Source organism: Vulpes vulpes, chromosome 1 (assembly GCF_048418805.1).
Source record: "Vulpes vulpes isolate BD-2025 chromosome 1, VulVul3, whole genome shotgun sequence".
Lineage (NCBI taxonomy): Eukaryota > Metazoa > Chordata > Mammalia > Carnivora > Canidae > Vulpes > Vulpes vulpes.
Genome location: NC_132780.1, coordinates 12,256,601 through 12,284,261, shown reverse-complemented (window position 1 = coordinate 12,284,261; position 27,661 = coordinate 12,256,601). Strand labels below are relative to the sequence as shown.

General features: G+C 54.6%; 1 protein-coding gene across 2 annotated transcripts; it reads right to left on the bottom strand.

The window, feature by feature from the left end:
* Window positions 1-164: 164 nt before the first annotated feature.
* NECTIN2 (nectin cell adhesion molecule 2) lies at window positions 165-27,141 on the bottom strand. Of its 2 annotated transcripts, XM_026013804.2 has the most exons (9): window positions 26,691-27,024; window positions 16,200-16,595; window positions 13,304-13,600; window positions 12,417-12,534; window positions 11,836-11,984; window positions 5,102-5,255; window positions 2,161-2,224; window positions 1,937-2,023; window positions 165-1,278 (listed from the first exon to the last, which is right to left on the bottom strand). In XM_026013804.2, the coding sequence occupies exons 1-9, from the start codon at window positions 26,785-26,787 to the stop codon at window positions 1,015-1,017; spliced, it is 1,626 nt and encodes a 541-aa protein (XP_025869589.1). In that variant the 5' UTR covers window positions 26,788-27,024; the 3' UTR covers window positions 165-1,014. The 2 variants fall into 2 exon arrangements, with proteins under 2 accessions (XP_025869589.1, XP_072610786.1); XM_072754685.1 differs by lacking the exons at window positions 165-1,278; window positions 1,937-2,023; window positions 2,161-2,224; window positions 5,102-5,255 and adding an exon at window positions 7,605-8,333 and having other exon boundaries at window positions 26,691-27,141.
* Between the last annotated feature and the right edge of the window lie 520 nt (window positions 27,142-27,661).

Here is a 27,661-nt window from a genome sequence, read left to right as displayed (position 1 = left end):
CTTAATTTAAAAAATATATCTTTGGCCCTTTTGCTTTTTGCCTGTAACCCACCTTGGCTTCTAGCCTGCCGCTTTCCTACAGCCCCAGACGCCCGATTGGTCTCCCATCGTGTCCCCACCCCCACCCCCTTCACATCCCACAGAAGACACAAGTTGACATCCGGTCAAAGTATAAACTCAGTTTTTTGTAGGAAATGCTATATTACAAAAGAGTATTGTGTCCCCAGCCTCCAACCCCCCCCCCTCCCCCCCGCGAGATGTTTGGGTTGCATCCCACTGGGCAGGAGTAAAAGGACTCAGTAGTCTTCAAAGTAACAGCAAATTCTTCCTCCAGGGCTGGGGCCGGCAAGGCATACTGCATGAGGCTTACCCCATCTCATCCTGGGCTAGGGCTTAATTCCCTGTAGACAGGAATTGGGGTAGTGGGGGCTCAGGGAAGGGTCTGGACCCTGAGACTCCTGCCTGCAGGAGGGAGAAGATGGGGAAGCTCTGCCTCAGGCTGGGGTATCCCTTCCCTCTTGCCTTTGGGGAACAGACAGGGTGAGGAGGGGGCTCTGCTGCCTGGAGGGCTCAGGTCTGAGCAGCAGGGTACCCCCAACACCTACCCCAGCAGAACTATTGAGATTTTACTGCCTGAGGACAACTTGGAGGTTTGGGGTCTTTTGGGGGATTTGGGGGGAGTCCGGAGATGACGGCACATGAGAGGTATGATCTAAAGATCACAGATCTTTAGGAATCCTTGGATCAGATGTTGTGCAGGAACATACTCCACCCTCACGTGAGATATGGTTATCAGGTTTCTGTTGTCATGGCTGGTTTCTCTGGGTCAGAGATCATGGATTAGAGGTCATAGTGGAGTCACCAAGGTAGAAGTCACAGATGACACACGCTTTGTTTTTTTTTTTTTTGTCTGTTAACTGACGGTGGCCTGGCCAGAGGTCAGGGGGCACTAGATCCCTGGCAGAGAGTTGAAGGATCAAAAAGTGGGAGCTGAGAGGCCAGAGCCATCGCAGCTCATACATACATGGCTCGGGACATGACAAAGCCTTTGCTCTGGTAGGAATCAGAGGGGCTGGAGTAGGACAGGGCATCATAGATGGGGCTGATCTTATCTATATAGTCTTCCTCCTCCTCCTCATCTTCCAAGTCTAGGGAAACCCCTTCCATAGCAGGTGGCCCCGGAGACACCAGGATGGGCGGCCCAAGGCCTGTGGCCCCCAGGAGCAGAGGCCCTGACCGCTCTTCCAAGGTGGGCAACTCATGATATCGAGGCATATCCTAGGGACAGGAAAGGAAAAAGAGCCCAAGGTCATCTCCTGTGCACGATACAGAATCCCAGTCTGCCCCCTTGATCCCCACATCTTGATCATCTCCTTATGCCAACCAGACCTGACCTCATCCCTTGTTGGCCTGGGTGGAAATTACACGGAGCAATCATACACCTTGTCCCCAACTCTAAGCCCAGAGCCTGCCAGTCCTGGGCCTCTCCTTTGTCTTTTGATCCCTGACCACAAGCCTTTCTCCATCAACCTCTGGCTTCAATCTTGACTTCCAACTACTTAACCTTAAGCCCTAAAGAGCTCCATGAACCTTGATTTGTCTTAACTTCAATATCTGACCCCTGACACCCAATAGACCACCGAGGGGAATGACAGTCGGTTTTGTCTCAGCTCCAGGCAGGGTATCTGGCAGATGTAGATGTTCAACCCATCTTCACTAAGTGACTTTAAGCTCTAACCATATGTCCTTGGACTTTCTCAACCACGATCTCCCCCTACTGAATCCTAAATACATCTCGATGTTCTTCCCTCTGATCAGAGATACAGCGCTGACCTGGAGTTGTGACCTTTAGGGTTTGACCTTTTATGTCTAGAGCTGATCCCTGACCCTTAAACCCAAACGCCAAACCCACCCCTACCCTCCCCTGAGCTCCCACCTGCTCAGTACACGGAATGCCAGCATCAAAGTAGGGGGTCTTGAGTGGGCTGTGCTCTGAGGCCCCAAGAGTGAAGAGCTGAGAGGGCTACAGGGAAGGAAGAGGCAGGTCAGGACCCTCTCACAGTTGGCCTCTCCCCGAGAGTCCCCCCTCCTAGCCCCAGCCTCAGTGGGGAAAGTGGGTGTGTAGGTGGGGGCAGCCCGGGCTCCAGGGGAAGTGCTTACCATCTCTGGCTCCTCCAGCTTCGCCTTGGGGGCTGGTGGCTTGTATGAGGGAGGCCCCTCCAGACTGTTGGGTAGGAGGTAGGTCAAGTGGAGGCTCAGACTGGAGAAGCCCTCCTAGCCCAGGACCACTGCACATGCTCTTCCTTCTGCCTGATTTCCCTTTCCACTGCCCCACCCCCACCCCCAGCCATCCCCCCTTGCACAACTAATTCATCCCATGAATTTCTCTTCCAGGAAGCCTCCCTGATTCTCTGGGAGGTTTAGGGATTCCTGATATCTGCTTATATCTAACTGTTCTTCCCTCTCAGACCCTTACTGAGTTTATATTTGAAACATTATTTCTGGGCAGCCCGGGTGGCTCAGCGGTTTAGCGTCGCTTTCAGCCCAGGGCCTGATCCTGGAGACCCGGGATTGAGTCCCACGTCAGGCTCCCTGCATGGAGCCTGCTTCTCCCTCTGCCTGTGTTTCTGCCTCTCTCTGACTCTCTCTCTCTCATGAATAAATAAAATCTTAAAAAAAAAAAGAAACATTATTTCTGATATCAGTTCAATAACTATCACACATGGTGAGCAATGTGAGGGGAAAAAATGAGATCTGTGTCCTCAACAGTGTTTTCAGGACTCACTACGTGGGAGTCAGCAAGTATTTGTTTAAAAAATGAACAAGGGGCGGGCGTCTGGGTGGTGCAATTGGTTGAGCGTCTGACTCTTGGTTTTGGCTCCGGCAGTGATCTTGGGATCATGGAATTGAGCCTCATGTGGGGCTCCACACTCAGTGTGGAGTCTGCTTGGGATTTTCTCTCTCCCTTTGCCACTTCCACTAGTGCGCACGTGCTCTCTCTCTCTCTCTCTCAAATAAATAAATAAATATTTGTTAAAAAAAAAATAGAATGAATAAAGGAAATGCTTTCCTGGCCTCCAAACTATGTTAAAATTCTCTTGTTATACATACCCACAGACCAGAGCATCCCGTATACATCATGATGAGTGTTTGCTATGCCTCCAATCACCAGCTCAGATGTTGCCTCTCCCAGGAAGCCCCACTTGACCCTCCAGGCGTCCTCTGCCCTCTCACAGCTACATCAGCTTTTCTAGCCCATCCTTGGCCAACTGGACTGCCATTATCTAGGAATGGGTCTATATCCTCCAGACTGTGAGCCCCAGGAGGGCCATCTCAGGCACCACTGGCTCTCAGCACTGGGCTAGGCATAGGAGAGTGACAGCAAGTTGTTGGTTTAAATTGATTAGATGTAGGATGCCTAGGTGTCTCAGCAGTTGGGCATGTGCCTTGGGCTCAGGGCGTGATCCCGGGTCGACGGATCGAGTCCCGCATCGGGCTCCCTGTGGGGAGCCTGCTTCTCCATCTTTCTGTGTCTCTGCCTCTCTCTTTCTGTGTCTCTCATGAATAAATAAATAAATAAATCTTTAAAAAATATTTTTTAAAAAATAAAAAATAAATAAATTAACTAGATGTTTAAGACAGTGGGTCAGAAAGTTCCTTGTGCATCAGAATAACTCAGTGAGCTTATTAGAAGTACAGATTCCAAGCATGTCTTTTTTTTTTTTTTTTAAGATTTTATTTATTTACTCATGAGAGACACAGAGAGAGAAAGAGGCAGAGGGAGAAGCAGGCTCCATGCAGGGAGCCTGACATGGGATTAGATCCTGGGTCTCCAGGATCACACCCTGGACTGAAGGCGGCGCTAAACAGCTGAGCCACCTGGGCTGCCCCCAAGCATGTCTTGTAAAAGTTCTGACTCAGTAGGTTTGGTGTAAGCTCAGGCATCTGCATTTTTAACAAATGTCCCTACCTACCCATGCCCCCTCCACACACACACACACACGTTGTCAAAATGCTCACTTGATGGATGAATTTCAGCAAGTGATTTCAGCTCTCTGAACCTGTTTCCTCTTTGATGAAATGGGTATCATTAGATCTTTCTATGATGTATTTATGTGTACAAACACTTTAAAAATGTTTGTCTCGTCATTGTATTCCTAACATCTAGTGCCTGGCCATAAATGGCTCTTCTTTCTTCTTTCTTTCTTTCTTTCTTTCTTTCTTTCTTTCTTTCTTTCTTTCTTCTTTCTTTTTCTTTCTTTTTTTTTTTAAAGATTTTATTTATTCATTTGAGAGAGAGAGAGCACGAGTCAGAGGAGAGGCAGAGGGAGAGGGAAAGGGAGAAGCAGACTCCTCACTGAGAAGGGAGCCAGATCCAGGGCTCCATCCTAGAGCCCAGAGATCACAACCTGAACCTAAAGCAGAAGCTCAACCATTTGCACCACCTGGGCGCCCTCTTAGTATTTTCTACATACTCCTTGAATCAATGAATGGATGGCTTCATCAAGGTCATATATGTAAAATGCATTTCAACAAGCCTGGCATTGAACAAGTGCTCTACACAGATAAGTCTGGCTAGTGCCCATCCCCCCTCCTTCTTTCTCATGTGAGATTTTAGCTGGGTATATGGCTGCCCAGACTAAAGACTACATTTCCCAGCTTTCCCTGTAGTTGGTGCACCATGTGACCAGGTTCTGGCTAATGCAAAGTAAAGGGAAGTTATGGGTTCCTTTTCAGGGCAGCTCACTGCCCAATATTTGTCTCTCCCCTCTCCCCATGGCAGGAATGGGGGCTTTGAGGCCACAACGGATGTATCTGGTGGTCAAGGAAGTAGACAGGGCTAGAAGAGTGGGGAGCCATCTTGGAATTTGAGAGAAGTGAAAGTTGAGCAACAAGGTAGCAGGAACCTGGGCTCTGATGGCTTCACAGAGCATCACTATCATACCCGCACTTTACAGGAGACAGAAATAAACTCTCCTCTCCACCCCATTTAAGTCATAGTTATTTAGGGTCGGGCCCCTCCCCCCCCATTTCTCCCACCCCTTGAGCTCCCCGATTCTGGGACTCCTCCTCCACCCACTCCTCGGGACCCATCACTCACTCATCCTCCTCCTCTGCCCCCTGAAGCCTCTGCTCTTTCCGCTGCTGCCGACAGATGAGGATCCCTGTGGCGACCACAGCAGTAGCAATGATGGCAGCGATGATGCCTCCAATGATGCCACCTGTGGCTCCCGCTCCTGCTGTGTTGGGGGTCTCTGCAAGAAGAGGGACAGTGTAAGGGGGTCTCCAGGAGGAAGCTCCTTACCCCAGGCGACCTCCTCCCTAAGCCATCTCCCACCTGCCTACCTCCTCTCCCTAGTCCTTACTGAGCATTTGTTCGGTGCCGGTGGTTAACGAAACATACAGAAGTCCCCACTGCCATGGAACACCTGTCCTAGCCGGGCAAGGAGAATAGCAGCACAGATGTGAATACAATAGCTAATGTACCAGGTGGCAGTAGGGATAGAGGGTTAAAACAGTGTGGGGAGGGTAGTAAGGAAATGAGAGAGCCAGGGACCCCAAGGGTCATCAGAGAGAGACTTACTATGACGTGACATTTGAGCAAAGACCTGAAGAAGCTGTAGGGGGTGAGCCATGAGGAAATGAGAGCATTCCAGGCAGAGGGAACAGCCAGTGCAAAAGCCCTGAGGAGGAAGCCTTGTGTTACTTTGAAGGAACAGCAAGGAGACCATGTGGCCAGAGAAGAAGGGAAAACAAGGGTGGGGGGATGGGGAGGGGAGGGAGGTGACAGGGCGGAGCTAAGAGGCACAGAACCGTCGATATTCTGGAATCGGGATCAGAACCCTTCACACATTACAGGGAATGGGGTCATCCTGGGCAGAGGATGTAGCTCGTCCAACCTAACAGGAAAAGGAATTGAGAGAAGCTACGGCCCCCTGGGCCTCTCGGTTGTAGCCCTTCTCACTCCGAGGTCACCTGTCTACTTGCCAATTTCCACACTACACTGCAAGCTCCAAGGGGCAGGGTCTGGCACATGGTCGCTGTTTGCCAGATGTGGAGGGGGGCGCCCAGCGTGGGTGCTCAAGGACCTACCCTATGCCAGACTGTCAAAATTCCACACCTCCCCACCCCCCCGCCTGCTGGTGCTTCCTTCCCATTTGGGGAGGAGGGATGGGGGACCCAAGGGGGTGACAAGACAATAAACAACCAGAGGAAACCACACGTGTGCAAAAGCCCCACCCACAGGTTCCACCCTCCGTCGGCCCCATTGCTCATATGGGGAGATAAAGTTGCCCAGAGGAATAATGTCTGCATCCCTGGTTTCCAGAACTTCCTGCTCCACAGCCTGGCATCCTCGGGAAGGCTCCAGGGTTGGGGGAATAACAGTAGCTGCTGCTGACTCCGTCCACACCTAGCCATCCTGAAAGTACTGTTATTCTTGTTTTTGTTGACTGCACGCCCAGAGGGGAACGGGGCTACATCTGTCTGAGTCACCTCCGAGTCCCTGGCAGAGTAAGTGGAAGTCGATACCGGTGGGAAATGCACTCCCCAAGCCTCACCTGGCTGCTCAGGGGGGGCATTCAGGGCACACCCTCTCGGTGCCCCGCAGCAGCTGCTGGAGCAGAGGCAGCTCCACCTGCGTCTTAGAGAGGTGGCCACGGTGGGCTCAGGACAGCAGAGGTGACTGGCACGGAACCCTGCCCCTCCCATCCTACCCCCCCCCCCCACCTTATTCCTGGGCCTGGGTTTTGGAGATTTTCTAATTAGTAGGGGCGGGGAGGGATGCCTGGGTGGCTCAGCGGTTTAGCCCCTGCCTTTAGCCCAGGGCATGTTCCTGGAGTCCCCAGACCGGGTCCACATCAGGCTTCCTGCAGGGAGCCTCTTCTCCCTCTGCCTGTGTCTCTGCCTCTCTCTGTGTGTCTGCGTAAATAAATAAAATCTTAAAAAAAAAAATAGTAGAGGCCAGGGAGGAGGGGGATACAGAGCTGCAGCCCCTCCCTTTGCATCACTGAAAACCCCCTTGGGACCAGGGCAAGGAAAGAGGAAGGAGACTGAGAAAGGCCACTGTCCACTGTCATCCAGGTGAGACTTTTCTGGTTCCTTAATACCTCCACCCGCCCTGTATCTTCAGGGCCCCCCCGGAGAACACAGAGGGTGCCCTCCCTCCCTCCCTCCCTCCCTCCCTCCCTCCCTCCCTCCCTCCCAAGATCCTCAGCAACCTCAGAAGTTCAAGTTTGAGCTTCGCCCCCTCCCCAAAAGGGCCCAGGAGTTCAGGTTCTCTGTTCCATTCTGGGGAGCTCTGCGCTCTCACCAGTTTGGCTATTCCACATGGAAAGGTAGCCTCGGTTCCCCCCCCTCCCAAGTCCAAGCTTCCCAGCCTCTAAGCCCAGAAACCAGCCACCCACCTCCTGGGGGCACTGGCCTCAGGGGTCTCAGGCATGCAGTATGTCCTTGAATGATCCAAGTAGTCAGATCCCCCTACCTACCTCCCACAGCCCCAGCCTCCCAAGTCTAGCCCCCATCAGGCTCCCACCCCCTGGGACCTAGCAGTCCCTGTCCCGCCCCCCAGTGAGGGGGTCTGATGTATTACAAGACACCCCCGATGTTTTCCTCCAAGGCGTTTATTAACTCCTGAGTGTCATGGGGTTGGGGCAGCCAGAGCCAAAAACCAGTTCTCTGGGGGGTCCTCTCCGGGTCCCCATTACCGAGCTCCCCTGGGGCCTCCCCTTCCCCATGCAGCCCTGGAGACAGAAGTCCAGTGTGTGTGATTCCAGCTCCCTCCCAATTCCAGGGAAGTGGGAGGTAGCATTTGAGCTCCAGTGTCGTCCAGAAAAACGAGTCCAACCAGTCTGGAACCCTTAGCTGGCGTGGCTGGCTCTGTTTCTGTCTCTGTCTGTCTCGGGGTCACACATAAATCGCCCGCCGTGAAATGAGGGAGCCATCCAGCTGGGACTCCATGTCGTCCTCGAGAGCCTTGGGTGGAGGCAACATGAGACCTTCCTCTGCCTTCTCCTCCTCTTCCTCTTCATCTTCCTCATCCTTGCCGTCTGGCTTCAGGGGACCAGGGGCGGTTGGTGTCCAGAAGACTGGGCCCCCATTCCCAAACACCTGAGTTTTTGGATCGTAGGATCCTCCTCCACTGTTGTCTCCTCCTCCTCCTCCTCCTCCTCCTCCTCCTCCTCCTCCTCCTCCAGGGCTCTTCCTTTTCCTCCTCACCCTCAGCAAGATGAAGGCCAAGGACCCCCCAGCAAGCAGCAGCAGCACCAGCAGTGTCCCCCCCACGGCCCCCCACACCACTGGACCCACGTCTCGGGGCGAGGCCCGGGGTGTGTCTGAGGAGAGAGAAGGAGGGGTGAGAGAAAGGGAGACACGAGGTCAAGAGGACACATCTGGGGGGATACATAGGACACAACAGGGGTAGTGATGGGAAAACAGGGGAGGTGACTCTGGGCAGAAGGTAGAGGAGGGGGAGGGGAGGGAGAACCCATTTGTTCTGCACTACACACTGGGCACTTTGTATGGGGCTCAGGGGGTGTTGGCGTTGCCAACTGGTGGCCCCCAGATGTGCTTCCTTAGACCTGCACGGGGTTTTTCAAAAATCAAACTTGCTAACATTTTAAAAGCCAGGCGATTTCACCAAAACAAAACAAAACAAAATCCCCCACAACAACAAACACAAAACAAAGAGCTCACAAAACCCACCCCAGACTTCTTTTAGGGAAAAAGAAACTCGGATTAGCCAACACCAATCTCTCATCTCCTACCTGGCAATGGGCAGTAGCCGGGTGAGGGCTGGCTGCTTGGGGCGGAACAGGGTTCCACACCTGGTCACCTGGTCACTTGCCAGGACCCTGGAGGCATCTGAGTTTGTGACCCACTCGGGATGTGCCGGGCGTTGGGGGTGGGGGGGGTGGATCTTCACAAAAGCTCTGAGGTTATAGAGTCATGGATGGAGTCTTGCCCAGGAAGAGGCAGCTGGATTTGGGCTTAAGATTGTCAGATTCCAAAGTGCTCCAGGCTTGAGAGAAGGGGGGAAAGGTGATGGGGGAGGAAGGTATCCTCCTCCCGCCTTGGGAGTGGCTGGGAGCACCTGGGCCAGATGAGGTGGCCTGCCTCCCCTGTCTGGGCCATGTACCCAGCATGGAAAATGGGGCTCCTGAAGCCCACTGCCTGACCTCTGCTAGTGCTCCTGGCAGTGGCCCAGCAGCTGGGAGGGAAGGGGTCTGGGGGAGATGGAGAAGGAAGTCAGGGGGTGCTAAGGATGCAAGGGGCTGGAGAGATGAAGGAGGGGGAGCAGTCTGGGCCCCACACCAGGACTAGACATCGATGCAGGTGGAACCTGGAACTGTTTTATACATGCCCTTCCCCCACCCCTGCATGCGAGCCCTGATGGGGAGAAGGGGATCCATTTACACCTAAACCCTTCCTCCCCACACCCTGTATTTGGGAGGGACTCCTGAGGACACCTGCTTCTCTAGGAGCTTCTTTTAAGCGCTTTGTTGCAAATAGAGCCACGACCCCATGGGCTCTCAAATCAATTTAGTGATTCACAAAGAGCAGTAAAAATAAAAAAATAAAAAAATAAAGAACAGAAAAAGCGTATCTCAAGGATGAAGGGTAAGTGCTATTTTGTGGAACATTTTTTTTTTTTTCTGGAATATACATCTATGCCCATACACCTGGTTAGGGGCGTGAAAAACAGTTTTCTTACTGTGAATCCCAGCAAGAACATCTGGGAACCTGTTGCAGCACATGTCGGAATGTTTATCTGTGTTTCTGGAGGTGGTTATTTTAGAGACGGTGGGTGTGTTCAGGAGCCTGTGGGTGAAAAGTTCTCCAGTCTCCCTGAGGCGATGTCTAGCCTGTGGCACCATCTGTACACCTATGGTTTGCACTAATGTGAACCTCAAACCACTGGTCTATGACTGCATGTCTGGGCTATGTCTTGGGTGCATGTGGGAACGTGACATGTCTCAGAGACCCCTGGGACGTGACTCAAGACATGTGAATCTTGTGTCTGGGGGAGGCTCTGCGGGGGTACCCACCTCCCTCACTGGGTGTCTAGGGTCCTCAGAGCACAGGCCCCCTTCTCTTGGTGTCCCTCTGGAGGTATGTGCCTTTGCCTAGATGTGACTCTGTGGCTACCTTTGGGGGAGTTTGGGAGGAGGGGGCCTTTTCAGTGAGCTGAGTCAATCAGGGGTGTGACCCTGTGTGCACTACTCCCCTCTGCCCCCCACCACACCCCAATTCCTGACACTGAATATGTATCTTACAGGGCGAATATTGATGGAGGGCTTAACTTTGAAGCTGGTGTGTTCCTCTCTGGAGGGGGGAGTTTTCCGGAGGGGGGATATCCCTGGGATTTCTGTGTGTTTTAAGGGGTTTTAGGGGGTGTCCATGGTTTTGCGGTCATGTGTTCCCCTGATGAACCTCAGGTATGACGGCATCTGTGTTCTGCGGGCTCTACCCGTTGCAGGTGCCTCCTGACCAAGCATGGACGGGGAGACGAGTTTGCTGGGTGTGTATGTGGGGTAGAGGTTCAGGAGATGTATTTCCAGTTGGGCGTCCTGCTGGGGTGGGTGGAGCTGACCATCCTCTGGGTGTGTCTTCGAGGGCAGGGACTGTCTCTGTTCACCATTGTATCCCTAACATCGAGGACAGAGTGCTTGGCAAAGAGGAACCCTGGACAAATATTTGTCAGATGACGATATGTTGAAAGAAACTGGGTTTCTGGAGAGTTTCGGAGGGCGTGCACCTCTGAGAATGTCCTTGAGTAATTCTTTCTCAGCATCTGTGCATGAGTTGATGGTTTCTGCGTGTGGCAGCGTTGGTGTCTGGGGTCTCCCCGCTGTCGGCCTGTCTGCATGCTGGTGTCTCCCTCCAGAGGTGTGTGTTTGGCACCTGAGTGTGTCAGCCTTGCTGAGGGCAGGCCAACTGTCTCTCTGGACAGGTGTCACCTGGCTTTGTCTAGCGTCTGTCCCTGCCCTCTTGGGGGCCGTGTCTTGGTGACAGTGGGTCTGAGTGCATGGGTTGTTAGGGGTGAGTTTCTTTCTTTTTTTTTTTAGGGGTGAGTTTCTGTTTTGATTTCAATGCCATCTCAAAGCACAGAATATGTCTCTGCAGATGTGGGTCACGCTGGCTGTGACATGGAAGGGACTCTGTCTCCTGCCCTGGGGTCCACGTGTCTGTGAATCGGGGCACATGGCCTTGAAACATTCCTTGCCTCCCTCTGGGTGCATGGGTGTACAGTTGTGGGATTTCGACCCTATTTCCATCAGCCAGTGCCACAGGCCTAGTTTTTTTCCTCTTCTGTCTTGGGGCCTATTTGGGTTTGAGTTCCTATCAGGGAGACTCAGAGAACTTTCCGCCCATCGACACCTTAGCCGCCATTTCCAAAATACCCCCTCTAAGAACACAAATGTGTTCCAACACACACTAAAAACAATTTCCTAACGTTACTTGACCAGCACTCACTGTAAGAAATCAGTATGCAAATGTGTTTTGTGTCTGTCTAGCTGCCTGATAGGTCTCTCCAACTGGAGCCTGGGGCACTGTCCCTGGGTCTCTTCCTGGACACCCTTTCCAGGCCTCTAGTTTCTAGAAAGCCCTCAGCAGAGGCCTCATCCTCCTGGTTCTTCTGCCCAGGCCTACCCTGTCATCCCAATCCAGATCCCACAGGAGGCAGGAGAGAAAAACCACGCTGACCTCCTTTCTCATCAGAGAGGCGGGTCTGAACCCCTCCCCAGGCCGGCGGCACAGCCTCCCCAACACAGCCCCAGAACCCAGAAGGGAGGAACGCTTGGGGAGCTGACCCAATCTCCAAGACCCGCTCACCTCGAACGAGGACCACCTGCTCGGCACGCCCTGTGCCCACAGCGTTGGTGACCGTGCAGATGAACGTGGTGTTGACCAGTCTGTCCACCGAGTGGATGATCAGCTGGGGGCCCTGGGCGACTGCTGAAGCTGGGAAGACACCTGCTGTCCTGGAAGGGGCGGGTCCATAGGGGGGACGTATCAGGGTCCATAGGGGACACAGGCCTGGTCATTCATGACACAGCCATCACAGTCCAAGCTCCAGGGACATAAAACTCAATGCTCAAGACCTTATATTGCCAGCTCTTTCCTTCTGGAGGACTCATGGATTCGGGTCCCTGATGCAACTCCCTCAGACCCGGGGGTCCAGGCCCCCAGCCCCTCCTCCTTCAGACCCGGGGTTCTAGGCCCCCAGCCCCTCCTCCCTCAGACCCAGGAGTCCAGGCCCCCAGCCCCTCCTCCCTCAGAACCAAGGGTCCAGGCCTCCATCCCCTCCTCCGTCAGAACCAAGGGTCCAGGCACCTCCTCCCTCAGACCCAGGTCTCCAGCCCCCAGCCCCCTCCTTCCTCAGACCTGGGAGTCCAGGTCCACCCAGGACTCACGTGCTCCAGTCATAGCCTGTGGGCTCTGGTTTGCTGCGGACGTCGCAGCTCAGTGTGGCCTCACTGCGGCCAAGGTACCAGTTGTCATCATAGCCAGAGATGGAGACCTCAGGAGGGTCTGGGGGAAATGGGGGAACTAGCTTAGAGACAGGGAGAGTCCCAGAAGGGCTGATACATCAGCAGAGACATGAGAATCCTAAAGAAATGAGGTGGGTTGACAGGAAGCAGACCCATGGAACCTGGCAGAAATCAGTTCGAGCTACTTCTGCAGGGGTGAGCACAGACACTGTCCAGGCATGCTGCCTGGATCATTTTGAGGAGGTTATTGTTCAATGCGGCAGTGTCTGAGGGAGCCGCAGAGGGAATTGGTTTAACCAAAGCACCGCCTGGGGAGCTAGTGTAGAAAATGCTGAGTTGGGGGCTAGGCTGTGTTTGGACAGGGTGAAGAAGAGCTGGTCAAGTCACTCTCTGGCAGGGTCCACAGGGAGAGCGGCGGGGGAGCCTCTCGGGGTAATACTGGGGGTGTCGATATAGGCAGTTTTTGGGTGTTTGCCAATTTCCTTGCTGTAAATACTCCCCAATGGTCGATTCCAAGCTGTCAATGTCACTTCGCTGAATGTGGGATCGGGACAAGATGTCTAAAACTGGCCCTTGCAAACCCATCCCAGCTCACCACCGCCTGGCAGGAAGGAGGGAGCCTAGCAAAGCCGGTGTAGGCAATGAGGGCAGGGTGTAGATGCTGCCCGGGGAAGCCAGTATAGACAATAGGCAGGAAGGCGGTGCAGAATTTGGCTAATGCAGACAACGCGTAAGCATAGTGTAGACAGTGCCCTAGAGAAGCCAGTGTAGACAACACTGGGGATGCGGTCACATCCTGATACACTCACAGCGCACGGAGAGGGTAACAGGCAGTAGGATGGGCTCCTCAAAGCTCTCGTGCTCCACTTTGCAGGTGACCTTGACCCCATCTACTCGGCTCAAGGGCACCAAGGTGAATCGGCTGGTGACGGTGACCGTGCCGGGCACAGGCCCTGATATCTGGCTCTCTTTGGCCTCCCCGTCCAGGGGTGAGAACCAGGAGATTCGGGCGGGAGGGCGGCCCCCCTCGGAGACGCAGCGAGCCACGGGCACAGGGTCCAGGCTGAGCGTGACCTCCTGTGTTTCGGCATGATTCTGGGGCTGTGCTGGGGAGAGCAACAGAAGGGGTACGTCACTCCTCACCTGCGACCCTTCGACGGACACCTCACCCATGGAAGTGAGCAGTTAAAGCCCCGACAGCCCGGGCTCAGATCCCATTCTGCTTCTTAGCAGCTGTATGGCTTTGGGCAAGCCGTTTCTCAGCTCAGTTTCCCCTGTTATAAGGTGGGGAGAATTAAAATGCCCACCCCCGAGGGTTTGTCAGGCAGATTAAACAAATTGGTATATAAAGGCCTTGGACGGGGCCTGGCACTCCCTGTGGCTAAGTGGGTGCCATGATATTATTCTGTCCCACTCTGTCAGAAAAGCAGAAACAGTGTCCAAAAGCCTGGAAGAGGCTGAGATTTTTTTTTTTTTTTTCCAAAAAGCCAAAGCAGAATAATGTGGTTCAAAGGTCCAGCTCAGAAGGCCTTCCACTTCTTTCCTGTAATCACCACTAGATTGTGGTGCCGGAAGTGGGATAAAGGTTGTGGAGATTCCCAAAGCTGGAAATTTTTTGCCCTTTTCACCCATCTTCCTGGAAAACATGGAAAGACATTGGGTGGGAAACAATAGTAAAATGTCCAGGAGGAATAATCCGCAGTTATAGCTGGACTGTGTCAGGTTCTGCCTCAAAGCTCTGGCTGCCTTGGGAACCTCTCTGGGTTTCTCCTGAGCTCATCATGTTCCTCCCCACATCCTCTCTGGTCACCTGGCCATCTGTCCTCTGATGGCTCCAGGCACCCGCCCCATGCCCCCTTGGGCCCCTGCTCCCACCCACTGCAAGATCTTGGTGACCATGTGCCTGGAATGCTCTGGCCTCCCTTCTCCTTGGCTTGCTCTTTCCCCTCCTCCAGATCCGGGCTTCACTTCCACAAGGGAACTTCCCTGACACCTGGCTCTCCGTTTAGGGGCACTCACGTCGCCTGCTCCTCCATGAAAGCTAAGGTTTGGCTGTTCTGTGTTCCTGCCCCAGGAGTTCCCTGGTGTGAAACAGGTGCTTTCTGCATACCTTTGTGAGGGGTAGTGCAGTGAAGATCTGCTTTGAATTATGCAAAACAACTGTGGTCTCAGGCTCCTTTAAAAAAAAATGAAGCCTTTTCCCTTAGAAAAAGGAGACTTTCACACCCTCTGGGGCTGAGAGAAGGAAAATTGTGTCCAGAGTGATGTGGCTTCTGGGTCATTGCTGGGGGAAGCTGGGACCCCAGGCAAATGCCCAAGATTTAGCAAGAAATAGCATCATCCAGGAAAAAAAAAAAAGCCCTCCCTAAGTCTTCCCCATTGTGTCAAGCGGCTGTGCTGGTCACCCACCCTCCTGCTGGAGCCAGGTTTTATCCCACACGGTCCTCCCCATCCCCACTGCGTCTGCCTTCAATGAAATCCAGCCGCCTCGCCTCTCGCCCAGGAGGCCCATGCAATCTGGCCCTGTTGGTTTTCCTGTCCCTTTGAGGGCCACTCAAGCCCTGGCCACCAGGCTCCTTTCCGTTCCTGGAACATGACAAGCTCGCTCCCGCATCCTGACTTTTCCATATGCTGTTCCCTCTATGTGTGCACTCATTCCTCTGCTTGAGGGCATATGTCCGAGGGTGACTCCTTATACTTCAGGACTTGACTAAGAGGCTTTCCCTGACCAGTCTGTCTAAAGGGGACCCCCAGGTCCCTTACTCTCAGTATCACAACATCCTGGTGTTCCCTTTGTTTACTAATTTGATTATTCCCGGCGTTACCTCTAACGTATTTCCAAAATCCTACCCCTTCTTGCTACCCCAATCGCCTCCCCTTGCTCTAGTTGCCATGACCTCCCACCCTGTAGTCCCTGGGCTTCCACCCTTGTCCCCAACATGCAGCCAGAAGGAGCCTGTGAAAACCAAAGCCAGATCACACCTGTCCTCCGCTCAGAACTTCCTAGAGTTCTTGTTCTTTCAGGGCAAAAGCCAAAGTCTTCATGTGGTCTGTGAAGTTGCCTGTGACCTGTGTCCCCCATCATCTTCTTGACCTTGTCTCCTCCTACTTTCTCTTTATTCACAAGCCTCTGGCCACAATGACTTCCTTGATCTTCCTCAAATGCACCCTGCCTCAGGGCCTTGGCATTTGCTGTTCCCTCTACCTAGAATTCTCTTCCCTTAGATAGCCCTACAGGGCTCCCTCATCTCCTTCTAGTTTTTGTTCGGATTTCACCGAACAAAAGGGATTTCAGCCTCCCTGCTCCCCAAAACTGTAACCTGCCCCCCTCCGGCATCCATAGCACCTATAACCACCTGACCACTCCTATTTTTCTTACTGATGCTATTTGTGCTCCGACACCCCTCTATTGAAGGGTAAACCCCAGTAGGGCAGGGAGCTCTGTCTTACTCACTGCTTTATTCCTAGAGCCTAGAAGAGTGCCTGGCACATAGAAGGTGTTCAATATCAATTTTTGAATGCCTTGTGGCCTGCCGTAGCCTCCACGTGCAGAACAGCATCAGCCATGCAGTAGGTGCTTCATGGATATTTGCTAATTGACTGAAGACCACAGGGAAAGTCAATACTACAGCTGAAGCAGAGAAAGAAACAGATCCACAAGGGGGATTTTCCCCCATCACGCCTCTCCCACTCTGCCCTGCTCACCTATGGCTCTGAGCCAGGTCACCCCCCGACTGGTGCCACTGGGGAAGGTGGCAAACTCGCAGGTATAGTTGCCCTCATCCTCCACTGTCAGTCCCTGGAGGGCCAGGGTGGCATCTCGCAGCTCCATCTCTGTGCCCTGCCTGGTCCCGGTGCTCTGCCCAGCGGTGACAAAGGACAGCCGTTCTTTGCCAGGCTGTGGGCTGCGGAAGCTGGGACCATACGAAGGGTGGAAGGCGGCCACGCTCCTGCTGGCTCCGGATGCATCCACGTGCAGCCACGTCACCTGTGAGACTCGGACTTCAGGTCCTGTAGGCAGCAGGTGGCACGGCAGCTGCACGGTGCCCCCCAGGTAGCCCCGCACCTCGGATGGGACTCGAACTTGCACATCCTGGGCTCCTGGAGAGAAAGGAGAGAGAGAGAGAGATAGGTAGGTGGGGGAAGGACCTGGACACCTCCAGGCCAGGCAGGGCCCGAAATGCCACACAGAAGCCTTCATGAGGTCCCAATTCCAAAAAGGCCACCCAGAAAACATATTTTGAGGAAAACTAGGGATACAGAAGTCTGGACTAGATTATGTGCAATTTTGGAATTCTCATTACTATTCTTAAGCATGGTGATTAAATTGTAGCCACGCAGCATTCCTGTTTCTTAGAAGATACAGGGTTGAGCGGTCATGTTTGCAACTCCCAAATGGGTCAGCAAAACCAAGACAAGCTATAGAGAAAGCCATGAAGACAATGTGACAAAATGTAGCCCACTGTCAAGTCTAGCGGGAGGAGGGGAGGGAGGCTCCTGAGCTGGTCTTCCAACTGACCCCTATCTCTATGTTTGAAATTTTCCATTGTAAAATGTTTAAAGAGGGGCACCTGGGTGGCTCAATGGCTGAGCATATCTGCCTTTGGCTCGGTCGCGGGGAGCCTGCTTCTCCCTCTGCTTATGTCTGTGTGTCTCATGAATAAATAAATAAATAAAATCTTAAACATAAAATGTTTGAAGAAAAAAAGAATCTCCTTAAAAAATAAATCAATAAAAAAAATAAGCCTCTCGCAAAATAAATTCTTAAATTTTTAAAGGACAACCTTCACTTTTTTCTGCATTGAATTATATATACTTTCACCTTTCTAGAAAATCTATAGCCCTCTTGGCCCATCCTTTTTTTTTTTTTTTTTTTTTTTTAGATTTTATTTACGTATTCGTGAGAGACACAGAGAGGCAGAGACATGGGCAGAGGGAGAAGCAGGCTTCCCACGGGGAGCCCAATGTGGGACTCGATCCAAGGACCCTGGGATCATGACCTGAGCTGAAGGCAGACGTTCAACCACTGAGCCACCCAGGTGCCCCTCCCCCCCGCCTTTTAAGCTTTATTTACCTGACAGAGAGAGAACATGAGTAGCAGGAGAGGGAAAAGCAGCTCCCCACTGAGCAGGGAGCCCAATGTGGGGCTCGATCCCGGCATCCTGGGATCACCATTGGAACCGAAGGCAGACGCCCAATGAACTGAGTCAGCCAGGGGGCCCCTAGACTTTTCATATAAACGGAATCATATACCATGGGGCCTCTGTGACTAGCTTCCTTCATTTAGCATCATGTTTTCAAGGTTTAACCGTATTATAGCATGTGTCAGTGCTTTGTTCTTTTTTATGGCCAAATAATATTCCACTGTCTGGATGCAACATGTTCCATTGATCTGCTCATCAGTTGGGACACTGGGGTTGTTCCCATTCTTTCTCACTTATCTGTTGTTTTCTCACCTTGTTTAAAAGAACATGATTTTATTTATGAGAGAAAGAGAGAGAGCATGTGAGAGCAAGTGGAAGGGCAGAGGCCGAGGGAGAGAGGCAGAGAATCTCAAGCAGACCCCACACTGAGCACAGAGGCTGACACAGGGCTCGATCCCACAACCCTGAGATCAGGACCTGAGCCAAAACCAAGAGTTGGACGCTTAACTGACTGAGCCATCCAGGCGCCCCTTCTTTTCTCACTTTTTTTTTTTTTAAAGATTTTATTTATTCATGAGAGACACAGAAAGAGACAGAGACACAGACAGAGGGAAAAGCAGGCTCCCTATAGGGAGCATCATGTGGGACTCGATCCCAGGACCCCAGGATCACAACCTGAGCCGAGGGCAGACGCTCAACCACTGAGCCATCCACGTACCCCTCTCACTTTTAATAAAAACCAGGATAAAGGGGAATATCACTCTGTTGTGCAAGGCAGGACGGCCTGGTGATTGAGGGTAGGTTGCCTGGGTTCAAATCCTGGCTCTGCCACGCGCTGCCTATGTGACTTTGGGCAAGTCATTTCACCTCTCTGTGCCTTGGTTTCCTCAGCTGTAAAATGAGGATAATCATAGGGCCTACCTCCTAGGGGTTGTTATAAAGATTAAAGAATATTTGTGGAACACTTAGCACAGGGCCACAGGAAACAGGAGATGTTTGTCAAATAAACACGGGCCAGGTAAGTAATTACAAGTGGCCCTTGACACTCAGCCTTGAGGCAAGGCCAAGGACACAAGACCTGTCTCAGGAGAGGCAATGGCTGCCCTACCGTCTTTGACCAAGAAGGGGGGTGGGAAGCATGTGCAGCCACTGGCCTCAAACAGAAACCCAGGCAATGTAAACAAGAGACCCTAATGAGAGAGTCCCCCTGGAGGAAGGTAGTCCCACAAGCAGGGCCAGTCCCAAATACTCTGGAAAGAAGCCAACTGTCAAGACCACTGTGTAATAGAAGGGTGCCTGGGTGGCTCAGCGGTTGAGCATCTGCCTTCTGCTCAGGGCATGATCCTGGAATCCCACAGTCCTGGGATCGAATCCCACATCGGGCTCCCTGCATGGAGCCTGCTTCTCCCTCTGCCTGTGTCTCTGCCTCTCTCTCTCTTTCACAAATAAATAAATAAAATCTTAAAAAAGAAAAAAAAAGATCACTGCATAGTAGATATATCATCTCATGGAATCTGCACGTGTGTCCCCAAATAGTCCAAGAGCAACATTTTGGGAAAGGGGCATTCCCCCTTTGGACAGGCCACACTAGAGTGGGGGACCCCTAAGCAGGTTGCCCAGGGGTTTCCTGCTGGCTCAGTCCCTTTCCAGGGGGGCTACCATATTTCTGAGCCTAAATTCCTCCATCTGTAAAATGAGGATGTTCAAGCTACCCTCCCACAGGGTCCCCTGTGACGATCCCAGGCAACGATCTGTTTCCATCGGTGCTCTGCAGGGCCTGGCACGGGTGAGTCAAACAGAGGTCGTCAGCCGCCCGCCGTAGGCCAAGTCTGGCTTCACTTGTATTTACTTTTGGCCCACACAGCATTGTTTCAAACATGAACTAGAATCATCTACTAGCGGGCCAAAGGGTCTGGTGACTAAATGTCAAAATCCAGACAAAAATCAGGATATGGGGCTCCTGGGGCGGGGGTGGTGGGGGGAGGCGGGTCACTACTTGGGCAGAGCCGAGGAAAGGCTGCCTCTTCCTTCGGGTGCCAGCACCCCTCACCCACCTGGCCTCCAAAGGCACTGAGTGTGGGACAAGGGTTCCCAAAGGCTCCGCTGGGTGAGGAGGGATGGGCACTCTGTCAGGGAAAACCATCCGACCTTGGGAGCTCTGAGAGAGCCAAGGAGGCTGGGGCCAAGGAGTTAGGCCCTCTCCTTTGAGGTGAGAGGGAGCCACTGAGTACAGGGCAGGAGGCTGACCCCTTGAGGGGGCCTTAGAACTGGAAGGGATCTAGTGTTGGGGGCCGGGAGCTGGGGACGAACTGGAATTGGCTCCCATCCCATGCAAGTCCATACAATAGCAACTCAGCAAAGAGGTGCTGGGGGCTGGAGAGTCAGCCCCTGGGGAAGAGGTGCCGGTCTTGTTCCCTGTTGTATCCCCACAGCCTCTGCCAAGGCCTGGCATGTAGTAGGCGCTCAATAAATACCACCAAGTGGGTGCACCTGGGTGGCTCATCAGTTTAAACATCCAACTTGATTTTGGCTCAGGTCATGATCTTAGAGTCATGAGGCTGAGCCCCAGGCGGGCTCAGCCCTAAACCCTCAGCAAGGAAATGCCTTGAGATTTTTCCCTCTGCCCCTTCCGCTGGTCATGCATGTACTCTCTCTGCCCCCATCTCAGATAAATAAATAAATCTTAAAAAAAAAAAAAATCACCACCAAATTAACATCTGGTTCTGTGCTGGGTATGGGTGCTGCAGGAGTGACAGGACAAAGCAGGTGCTTGTTCTTCAAGAGCTGACAGTGTGGTGGGGAGACAAATGTCGCACCAATTGGCATCATCAAGGATGCCAGGAAGACTGAAGGGGATGGGGTATGGGAGAAGAACCCAGAACCGAGGCCTGACCCTACAGAGGCAGGCTGGGAGGGCTTCCTGAAGGAGACTTAATTCCTTTCCAAGGGAAACTGAGCTCAGGTCCAGAGAACCCCACCCCCACCCCCACCCTTGGGTCCCATAGGACTCAGATTTCTCATTCTAAGGGAGTCCTTATGATCCCATGTTGCCTGTATCTTCTGAGGGATGTGGTCCTCCCGGATCTAGGGTAGTGTCTCAGCACTGCCCACTTCAGAGGATTAAAAAAACTCACTCTTAGCTTCTTGTGGGGTAGGCTCCTCAGTCTCCTTCCATCCCCAACATTCTGCCCCAGAGGGCCCCGCGCCCCTCCCCCTGCTCCCCATCTCCTCTGCAGAGCACTTCTCATCTTCACCCTGGATTTTCATGACTCCCTAGAGCTTCACCGGGGCGGAGATTCTTTGCCCAGTTAGGCTCACAGCTATGTCCTCAGTATCTATAACAGACACTGGCTCCTAGTGGATGCTCAATATTCGCTGAATGAATGAGGTTCTAAAATCCTCTGGCTTGGGGCGCCTGCGTGGTTTAGTCGGTCAAGCATCTGCCTTTGGCTCAAGTCATGATCCTGGGGTCCTGGGATCGAGCCCAATGTCAGTCTCTCTGCTCAGCAGGGAACTTGCTTCTCCCTCTCCCTCTGCCTGCAGCTCACCCTGCTTGTGCTCTCTCTCTCAAAAATAAAATAAATCTTCAAAAAAAAAAAAAAAAAAAAGAGTAGGTAGGATGATTTAAAAAAACAAATTCTATGGCTTGAAGATCCATAGCATCCAGGGGCTCCCCTCACTCAGGAAAGAAACTCAAACCTTTTTACTGGTCCACAAGGCCCTGCATGATCTTTGCACATCCTCTTTCTGGCCTCACCTCCCACCCTGACCCCTGGGTTCGCCCTGCTTCAGCCACACCAGCCCCCTCACTACTCCTCAAACATGTCAGGCAAGCTCCACCTCAGGGCCTTTGCACCTGTTGTTCCCTCACCCTAAAATGCTTTACCCCACTTGTCCCCACAGCTCCCCCCTCACTTCCTTCAGGTCTTTGCTCAGCTGAGCACCATAATGATGATCACAAAAACCCCCTTGGCCCTGCTTCATTTTTCTCAAGGCACCTGACATGTCTTCCCCACGAGAACATCAGGGCCCAGGGCTAGAGGTCTTTGTTCACTAATGTAGCTCCGGAGCTGAGAATGGTGCCTGGCACACAGTAGGAGCTCCATAAATATAATGAATGAATGAATGAATGAATGAATGAATGAGATGAAGGTGGGGTATCAGTGGTGTGCCAGATTACACAGGCTGAGGCTAAATTATGAGTTTGGGCTTTTTCCTGAGGTCACTGGGAAGCAGGGAGAGTTACACCCAAGAACAGGGTTGGGTGTGTGCTGCTGCTGCTTCTTCTACCCAGGTACCTCGAGGTGTGTGCTTCTCAAAGAGCCCTTAGAATGAGATGGGGCAGGGACACGGGGGTTGGGAATAGGAGGAAGGATGAGCCAGATTGGAAACAAGTTCAGAAGGTGGGAAGGAGGGACGTCTGGGTGGGTCAGTGGTTAAGTGTCTGCCTTTGGCTCAGGGCATGATCCTGGGGTCCCGGGATCGAGTCCCACATCGGGCTCCCTGCGTGGAGTTGGCTTCTGCCTCTGCCTCTGCTTCTGCCTCTCTCTTTCTCTCTCTCTCTGTGTGTCTCTCATGAATAAATAAAAAAAGGTGGGAAGGTTGGGACACAAGGCTGACAGGCTATGGGAGTTAGGGGCACAGGGGTGGGCCAATGCCTAGATGTTCTAGGTGCTAGGTGTAGGGAATTGAAGCCAGGAGGATGGCTGGCCTGGAATTAGAATCCTAGTGACCAGCATGTTGCTGGGCGGGTGCCGGTGCCCTAACCTTGGCTGGGACATAGCTGGCATCGCAGTGGGGGAGAGCATGGCCCTGTGAACATGGACCTCCCTCCGCTTCCCTCATCAGCAAGCCAGACTGGCGACAGCTTCAATGAGGAATCAGCTGGGTCCCCAGACATGCTTCCTCTCCCTGTGGCCTAGGCCTGCAGGCTTTCTGGTAGCAGAGTGGGGGCAGCCCCCAGGTACTGTGCGAGCCCAGGAGGAAACTGTGAGGGACAGAGACACAGCCTGAGACCCTGAGATCTGCAGAAGGATGGATCAAGGCACAGAGTGTGCATAGGGACTTACGGCATCCCGGAGGAGTAGGGGGCTGGGGGCTTGGACTCCTGCCTGGCTGGCTCCCCAGGGCTTGGCTCACCTCCTCCTGACCCATAAACACTGTGACTTGCCCTGTAGGGCGCGGCAGGACTCCAGCAGGCCCTTGAAGGCCAGCGTGCTCTGGGCACTGGCTTCAGCTGCTGCCTCAGCCACCTTGCTAATTAATTAATTGCATTAATCACAGTGCCCACCCCCACAGCGGACATCCGGGAGCCGGTTTTGGTGGTGGTGGTGGGGGATGTTGAGCAGCAGCAGCAGCCAGGATATGGGGCTCTCTGGCTGTGCCCAGGATTTCTGCACCTGCCTCCCTGCCTCCACATCATCTCTCAGTGGTTATCACTCCCTCCCAGGCTAAGATTTCCCTGCCTTTCTATAGGGGCTCAACCACCCTGAAGACCTCCCCTGTGGGGTCTATTATTTCTGGGGGTGAATCTCTAGGACTGCTCTTCCTGGCTGAGCCCCTCAGACAGAAAGAAGCACCTCTGCCCAGTCAACATGTACCTCAAAATGTTTCTGGTCATGAGACTCTGGCCACAGGCTCTTGTAGGTCATGGCTTTGATCTCTTGTGTCTCTCTCTGCATCTGGTTCCTGGGCCCTAAATCTGTCCCTACTTGTCTGACTCCTGGGGTCTCTGGTCTCTCTGTGTCTCTCATATTCTCTCCAACAGGTTTACTGAGACATAATTTCCATACCACCCAATCTGCCCGTTCAAGGCAGAGTTCAGCGGTGTTAGTATATTCATAGGCTACATATTCAGTGGCAGTATGTTCACAGGCTGGGGTCTCCGTCACACTGCAGCCCATCTCAACATTTTCACCAGCCCAAGAAGATCGCCCACATCCTTCGCTGTTCTCGTATCCTCTTTCCTCATGTCTGACACCTGAGAGCCCAGGCTTTCTGGTCTGGGTCTCCTCATCTCCGGAATCCGGCTCCCTGCATGGACTCCTGGGGTCTCTAATCTCTCGAGGTTTCCGGAGGTACATCTCTCAGGGTCTCTGACCCCGGTACCTCCCTACTTCCTAGGTCTCCCCATCTCTGCCCATCTCTTCACTCTCTAACACCGTTTCCCTATGCCGGGGCCATCTCGCTGGGTCTCTCTCCTCCTCCCCCTCCTGCTCCATTTCTCAGCATCGTTGGGACATTAAAAATGTAACAGCATCCCTGGCGGGGCGGAGGAGCTGGTCCGCATGCCTGACTCCCTGTCCCTCCTATGTCCACCACTCCCTGTGGCCCCCACACACCGCTGGCCTTGAGGCTCGCCTGTGCCCTGACCTCCCTGGGTCGTGGCATCTCCATCACTGACGGCTGGGATCCCCAGCAGGTCATCAAACCTCTAGGTCTCTCTCCTTAGGCTGTTCTTGCCCTGATCCTGGTGTCTCTGTCCAGCTCCCTCCCCCTACTCTGCCTTTCTCTATCCCACCCCTGTGGGCTGTAATTCCTTCTCCCCATCTCCCGGTTCCATTCTCCTGTTTGTCTCTGACCTCATCCCTAAATTTGTTTCAGATGCACGCTCCATCGGCTTCTGTCCCCATCTCTGTATCTCTATCCTCTCCGCGTATTCCCTTCCCTCCCACCCCTCCCCCCTGCCTGTGAGCAGACCCACCCCCACTTTGCTGTCCAGTCCCCCTGCTCTAACAAGAAGAGACAGCAGGCCCGCCATCCCCTCTCCTCCCATCCCCCTCCACTACTGTGGGGCCGCAGGGCTGACAAGGATAAGCAGTGAAAGCTGGGGAGGACCCAGCTGGAGGCCCAGGTGGTGCCCCCTCCATCCACAGAGGCCAAGGAGGGGGAAGGCAGAGGAGCTAGAGACAGGTAAAGAGAGAAGGATGGAAAGGAAAGCGGGGAAGAGCTCTGTGAGAGCCGAGAGAGCCAGAGGAGCAGAGAGAGAGGTGAGAAATGAAGAGGGGAGAGACAGAGAGAGAGAGAGAGAGAGAGAGAGAGGAAGGGAGGGAGGCAGAGAGAAAAGCAGGAGTGTAGGCTCAAGGAAGAGAGGTCAGGAAGGGGGAAGGCCCCCCTCCCCCAGGTGCTAAGAGCTTTCACACGGGATCAGCAGGACCTCTGAATCCTCTCAATGGCCCTGCAGGGAAGGGGTTACTATCTCTTTTTTTTTTTTTTTTTTACAAAGGAGGAAATGGAGGCTCGGAGGCACCCGGTGGAGCAGAGCCAAGAAAGGCTCTGAAGTCTGCAGTCCGGCTTCCTGGGGACTGGCTGTGGACCCTGGGAAAGAGGCTTGCCCTTTTGAAGCCTCTGTGTCACCATCTGAAAAATGGGAACAGGAACAGGATGGGTCTCCCAGGGAGATCTACAATCCCGCACGAGATCTTGCATCCACGTCAAAGCCTGGCTCAAGGTCAGGTGGGTTCTCAGCATTCCTCCAGAAGTGGCAGGTTCTGACCTCATCTCCCTATCTCTGACACCAAGGGAAAGGCAGCTCTGGACGAAGGCTGGGATACAACTCAGACATGCTGGGGAAAATGAAGTCAAGGGGTAACCAGAGTTCCCCCCAGGCCCCCTCCCCCCACGCTCCCAGGCCCCCGCCTACACTTTCTGGGCAAACCCTTGGGAAACTCCAATATCCAGAGTTGGGAATAAACAGCCCGGTCACCTGCAAGGGGCGGGGCCGGAGCCTCGTTTACCTGTTTCCTCCCAGCCCCTCCCTCCCCTGAGAGCTGCGCCCTCCCTCAAGGGGTCTGAGGGGAACGGGAGGGGGTTGGTGGGCTGAGTAGAGGAAGAAGCGGGGGATTAGGGCGGTGGCTCCGCGCGTCCACCCCCTCCCTCCGCCCCTCCCCGCGGCGGCTCCGAAGGTTAGGTCGCGACCAGAGGAAAGATAAGGTCCCGAAACCCGGGAGTCCGGAACCGGGAGCCTGGAGAGCGCCCGCCCCTCCCGCCCGGGTTCAGCTAAAGCGAAACCGGTAAACTTCCCCAGGGACGTCCCAGCCAATGGCTCACAGGGCAAGGGAAGGGTCCCAGCCTGCGGGACCCGGCCTTTCTTTCCGCCTGGGACATCCCTAACCGAGCTCCAGCTTCCACGTAGAGCCTGTGGCCCTTGATTACGTCTAGTAGCCAGGAACGGGGGCCCCCGCCCACATTTATATCTGGATTTCAGGAGACATTTCAATGCTCACAATTAAATCCGACGTCCACCGGAGAGAGCCTCTTTCACCACCGGCCCCCCGACTTTACCCGGGACCCAGGAGACAGAGGCCCCCGCTCACAATCTGGAACCAAGTTTGAGCCCTGCCTGCCCCCCAATCTGACCAGGACCCTAGCCTTCATTCCGCCTGGGACACAGGAGCCAGAGCCCCCCCCAGGTCCTAATTTCTCCGGGGCCCAGGAGCCAGGCCCCAGCCCCTTGTTTTCTGGGTCCCAAGAGTCAGAGCCTTCAGCTCCCCGAGGCCCAGGGTTGGAGTCGTCAGGCCCTTCCCCAGGTCGCCCTCCAAGGGACCCAAAGTCCGAGCTCCCGGCCCCCTTCTAGAGGACCTGGGCACCTGGCCCCCTGCCCTCAATTCTCGCAAGGCCGGAGACGCCCAACGCTGGGAGAAGGAAGATGGGGATGGTCCTGCCTCCACGCCGCGACCCTCCCGCTGGGGGAGGGCGGGCAGGAATTCCCCACATGCCTGAGGGGGTAAGCGGAGACTACACCCCAGATCCGGCTGACAGCGTGCTGCGAGGTGGGGAGGGGTCGCGAGACTGGGATTTAACCCTTCGGGTGTTAGAATCTGAGGAAGGGGGAGGGGGCGGCGAGAAGTCCGGCGTAGGCTGGGGAGTTGAAATAAAGGAGGGTGATGGGGGGCGAGGCTTGCAGAGAAACCGGTCGGAGTCGGTAGGGGCCAGCCTGGAAGAGGGCTCGAGAGGGGGCCCGTGAACTGGGAGTGGAGCGGGAAGACGCTCGGAAGGTGGGAGGGGATGGGGTCCGCGCGGGGGGTGGGCGGCTGCCCAACCGGTTTCTCACCGGTTTCCCGGAGCAGCAGCAGCAGCAGCAGCAGCGGCGGCAAGAGCGGCAGCGTCGGCGACGATCTCGACGGCGGGAGGGCTGCGGCCCGGGCCATGGGGGGGGCCCGGGAGGGACTGGGCCCGGGCGGGGGCCTGCGGGCCACTCCGTGAGCGCCGATCGCTGGGCAGTCGAGCAGGTGCCTGAGGGGCTCCGGCTCCCGGCCGCTTCCCGCCCGCTCTACTCTCGCGGCTCTCTGCTCTCGGGGCCGGGCTCTCCCCGCTCGGCGCCCCCGGCCCCAGGCTTCTCTCCGGCAGCTTGGACTCGGTGACGTCACAGGACCCACCCCTTCCCTCCCCCCCCCCCGCGGAGCCGACCTTGGGCTTCGGCCCCACTGGCTCACGCCTGTCCCGCCCCCTCTGAGATTCCTCGCTGGACCTCCCCAGATTCTACTCCCGCCCCGCCCCGCGCTCTGCCCCCGCCCCCTCCCAGGGTGCTACACCTGCCGCTCCCCGGGATTCGACGTCGCCCCTCCCCTAGAATCCTATCTCCGCCTCTCCCGGCGCTCCAGCCCCGCCCCTCGGCCCTCCGGGCGGCCTCCCGCGCCCCGCCCCCCGCCCCTGGCTGGCTCCGCGCCGTTCCGCCACGCCCTCCCCGGGGCTCCCGGGGTCTCCGCCCCCTGAGGCCCCGCCCCCCGAGGCCCCGCCCCCCGCTCTCCCAGCCGCGGTCCAGCCTCTTCCCAGGAACTCCGTGCCGCCCGGTCTCGGCCCCGCGCGAAGTTCTAGCCCCGCCCCTTCATCATTAGCTGAGGCCTCGTCGTCACACCTTCGTGAGGCACGTGGGGGCCCCTAGGCCCGCCCCTCCTGGAGCCCCGCCCCCAGGCTGAGACCACCTACCCCCACCCCGATCCCCGCCACGAGGCTTTCCTGGTTCTCGCCCCCCGGCCCAGGGCCTGTGTCACATCTGGATGCTCTCGGCCAATCCTGCCTCAT

What these genes read in the sequence shown, in the direction of transcription:
- NECTIN2 (XM_026013804.2), bottom strand. Translation starts at nt 26,787, where the DNA reads ATGGCCCGGGCCGCAGCCCTCCCGCCGTCGAGATCGTCGCCGACGCTG. An exon ending in GCTGCTGCTCCGGGAAACCG is followed by an intron (nt 16,596 to 26,690) that starts GTGAGAAACCGG and finishes CTTTCTCTCCAG; the next exon opens with GAGCCCAGGATGTGCAAGTT. An exon ending in GGGGCAGAGGAGGAGGATGA is followed by an intron (nt 2,225 to 5,101) that starts GTGAGTGATGGG and finishes CCTACCCAACAG; the next exon opens with TCTGGAGGGGCCTCCCTCAT.